The sequence below is a fragment of the Penaeus chinensis genome, chromosome 17 (assembly GCF_019202785.1).
Source record: "Penaeus chinensis breed Huanghai No. 1 chromosome 17, ASM1920278v2, whole genome shotgun sequence".
Classification (NCBI taxonomy): domain Eukaryota; kingdom Metazoa; phylum Arthropoda; class Malacostraca; order Decapoda; family Penaeidae; genus Penaeus; species Penaeus chinensis.
Window position 1 is genome coordinate 5,632,328 of NC_061835.1, and position 2,971 is coordinate 5,635,298.

At 40.7% G+C, this 2,971-nt stretch overlaps 1 protein-coding gene across 1 annotated transcript in view; it reads left to right on the plus strand.

Moving 5' to 3' along the window:
- The first annotated feature begins 2,822 nt into the window (after positions 1-2,822).
- Positions 2,823-2,971, plus strand: part of LOC125034023 (gamma-aminobutyric acid receptor subunit beta-1-like) — a 1,956-nt gene continuing 1,807 nt past the window's right edge. The window contains exon 1 of the mRNA XM_047625665.1: positions 2,823-2,971. This exon is cut by the window's right edge and continues 10 nt beyond it. Within this exon, the coding sequence (XP_047481621.1) occupies positions 2,823-2,971 (149 nt within the window).

Genomic DNA, 2,971 nt, shown 5'->3' on the forward strand with positions numbered 1-2,971 from the left:
AAAATCAGAAGCTGAGAACAAGGAGATGTGGAATGCAGCCAGAAAGAAAAAAGACCAGTGCTCAGACAGCTGGACCTACCTCAGTTGGCTGGGCGTTGTTGGTGATCCCGAGACGTCACAATGGTTTGGATTGTATAACCGGTCTTTAACCTACTCCAATTTCCTTCCAATTTACGAGTCGGCTTCAAAACAGTTCCAATGTGTAGCAACAGTAAGCCATAATAAGTACAAATGGGCTGCAAGTCCTTGTGACATGGAGACCTGCACCATGTGTAGCTTCACCACCTTTCCGACCCTGAGGTTAAGGGGCCTTTGCAAGTTCTCGCTCCTCGACCGGATCTACACTATTCGGGACAACGAAGAACACACCCTTAAATTTGACGGAATATCTCATATGGAAATCATCAAAATGAATGGCACTTGGTTGATGCAGAGCCGTCGACATCCCAAGCTTTGGGCCAGGATGACAGAGCTAATTGACGGGGAGTTCCCTGTTGGTGTCCACGAATGGGAAGTCTTTGGGGACAAGTGCAAGAAAAAGAAGGTACTGATTCGTTGAATATCTAAGATTACAAAAATTCCATTAAACGTTCGATTTATCAATAGTATCTAAGTTTTATCACTGATGATAGAAGTGTTCACTTCATATAATGGTATCTATGTATAGATAACCATGTTATCCCACCACATAACATCTCTAAGTATTTTCATATCCTCATTATTAGATCTGAAAAAGACAAAAGAGCATTGTGGGTTGTAGGCACAGTGACTTCATGGTCCTCCAGTGAAGTTTTTTCCTTCTACAGCCTAGCCTCCTTCTGACGGCGTGTGAGGTCAACGAGTTCACGTGCTCCGACGGCCACTGCATCCCCAAGTCGAAGCGCTGTGACTTGTCCCTGGACTGCATGGACCAGAGCGACGAGCGGGAGTGCAACCGCGTGGCCATTCCCGAGGGCTACTCCAGCAAGCTCCCTCCGCCGAGGATCGACGGCGAACCGGTTCCTCTGTATACCGTGTACAAGATCCGGACAATCCGTTCACTTGATCTGCAGAAGTTCCGGATAGCTATAGACCTTTCTGTTGAAATAAAGTATCTTGACACGAGACTACAGTACAGAAACCTTCAAAATGACCGCCGGTCAAACAAACTGGACAATTGGGAAGAAGTGTGGGCGCCCAGCCTCAAGATCGTTGACGGGACGCGCGGTCTCATCTCCAGAACTATTGACAACAAGGGCGTGTTTGTGTTCAAGTCTTCTGACCCTCTCCCTGATGACGACAGTACCATCTATGAAGGTATGTGTGTTGCTGCCTGTTTGTCATACAATTTATAGCCATTTTTCATATTTGTAAATCGACAAAGCATTCTTTCTGCTTATCTGCTTGCATAAATGTATATATGTAAGAACTACCATAAATATATATACATGACACAGATTGCTCCCTCCTCTGCCTCTGCCGGCCTCTTTCTCTGAAATGGTTTCATCTATCAGAACTGTTTGAAAGAAAAGGATATTTGATTTTATCCATCGACTAAAGCCGAGGTCACAAGTGTGTTTTGGACAACTGACTGGTAGTAATATTAACTGTGTCACGTCTTGCAGTCTTCGAGTTGGCATAATCCTCATCCCCTGCAATTTTGATGGTTGAGTCAAACGATATGAATCGTTCGGAATTGGCGACTGTAGTCTTTCATCTTATAAAAATGACTTAATCATTTGCTCATGCAATCTTAAACAATATATTTCAGTGAATATGATTGTTAAATCAATATTGTAATTTTGTGTGCTAATTATTTCTACACTGAATTCCATTTGATAATGGCTGTGAGATCACCACTGTCTACACGTGCATGGCTTCCAGGCTCTTCAAAGTAACAAAGTTTCTATTTCTTGTAACAAATATACCTCATTAATAATGAGTGGGATCACTAATTGCAAGAGTTCACAAAAACAAATATTTCTGATCATTCTTATGAAATCGCAGTTAGCCTTAATGGTCCCGAAACGTTCTTGCAGCAGATTATTGTAAACATTTCTACTGCCTTGTCTCAGCAACTATGAACGAACTCACATCGTCGTTTTCGTACATCCTGTGACAGCAGGTTGGGAAACCCATAGTTTGGTACTACCGTAATGTATGAAATTCCCTATTGCAAAATGAAACCACGGCAGCAGCAAATATTTCGAAACATTCAAAAATATAGTGACCTTGCTCTGCATTAGAAAACTAATAGTAGCCGGCCAGTGGAGCTACATGCGATAAAGTAATATTGTTTAGTTACTCAGATTTTGTGCGAGAGAAGGATATTTTAGCTATAAACGGGATATTGGTTAAGTGTATGTTTTAGAGGAGAAACAGTCTTTCAAAGTTTCTTTGACATTACTTGAAATTGTAATTGAAAGTCTATTTAATGAATGTCCATTTCCCAAACTGTCTCTCACCAATTCGAGTAATATAGATTACTTTAGATGTGATGTCAGGTGAAGGTGATATCAGGTGAAATCCTTGAACGATTTCTCAGACTAAGAGTACCAATTCTTTGTTTTCAAATATTTGCTTATTTTATCATTACGCTTGCTTATAAGCTTTATTGTAAATTTACCCATTAAAACGATATGCTAGTTACATGTTTACGTATTTTGATTTAGTGATCTGGCCTCACATAGTTTTGATATGATACGCCCCCAACATATGCATAGTGTAGGACCCTTTATGGAGTTAGTCTTGTCCTCGATAAACCTTATTTGCTTTCATGTAATTCCTGCCTTTCCTAAAGTAAATATATATATTTTTTTTATCTTTATTTTTTCTTAGATAACATGTACGACGGAACTAAAAACCTGCTCATGTTTCAAGAGGAGCAGACCATACACTTCGGCTGCCACTTCGACCTCGTCATGTACCCCTTCGACCAACAGGAGTGCTACCTTAACATCGAGATATACGACTACGATCTAAGACTTGGATA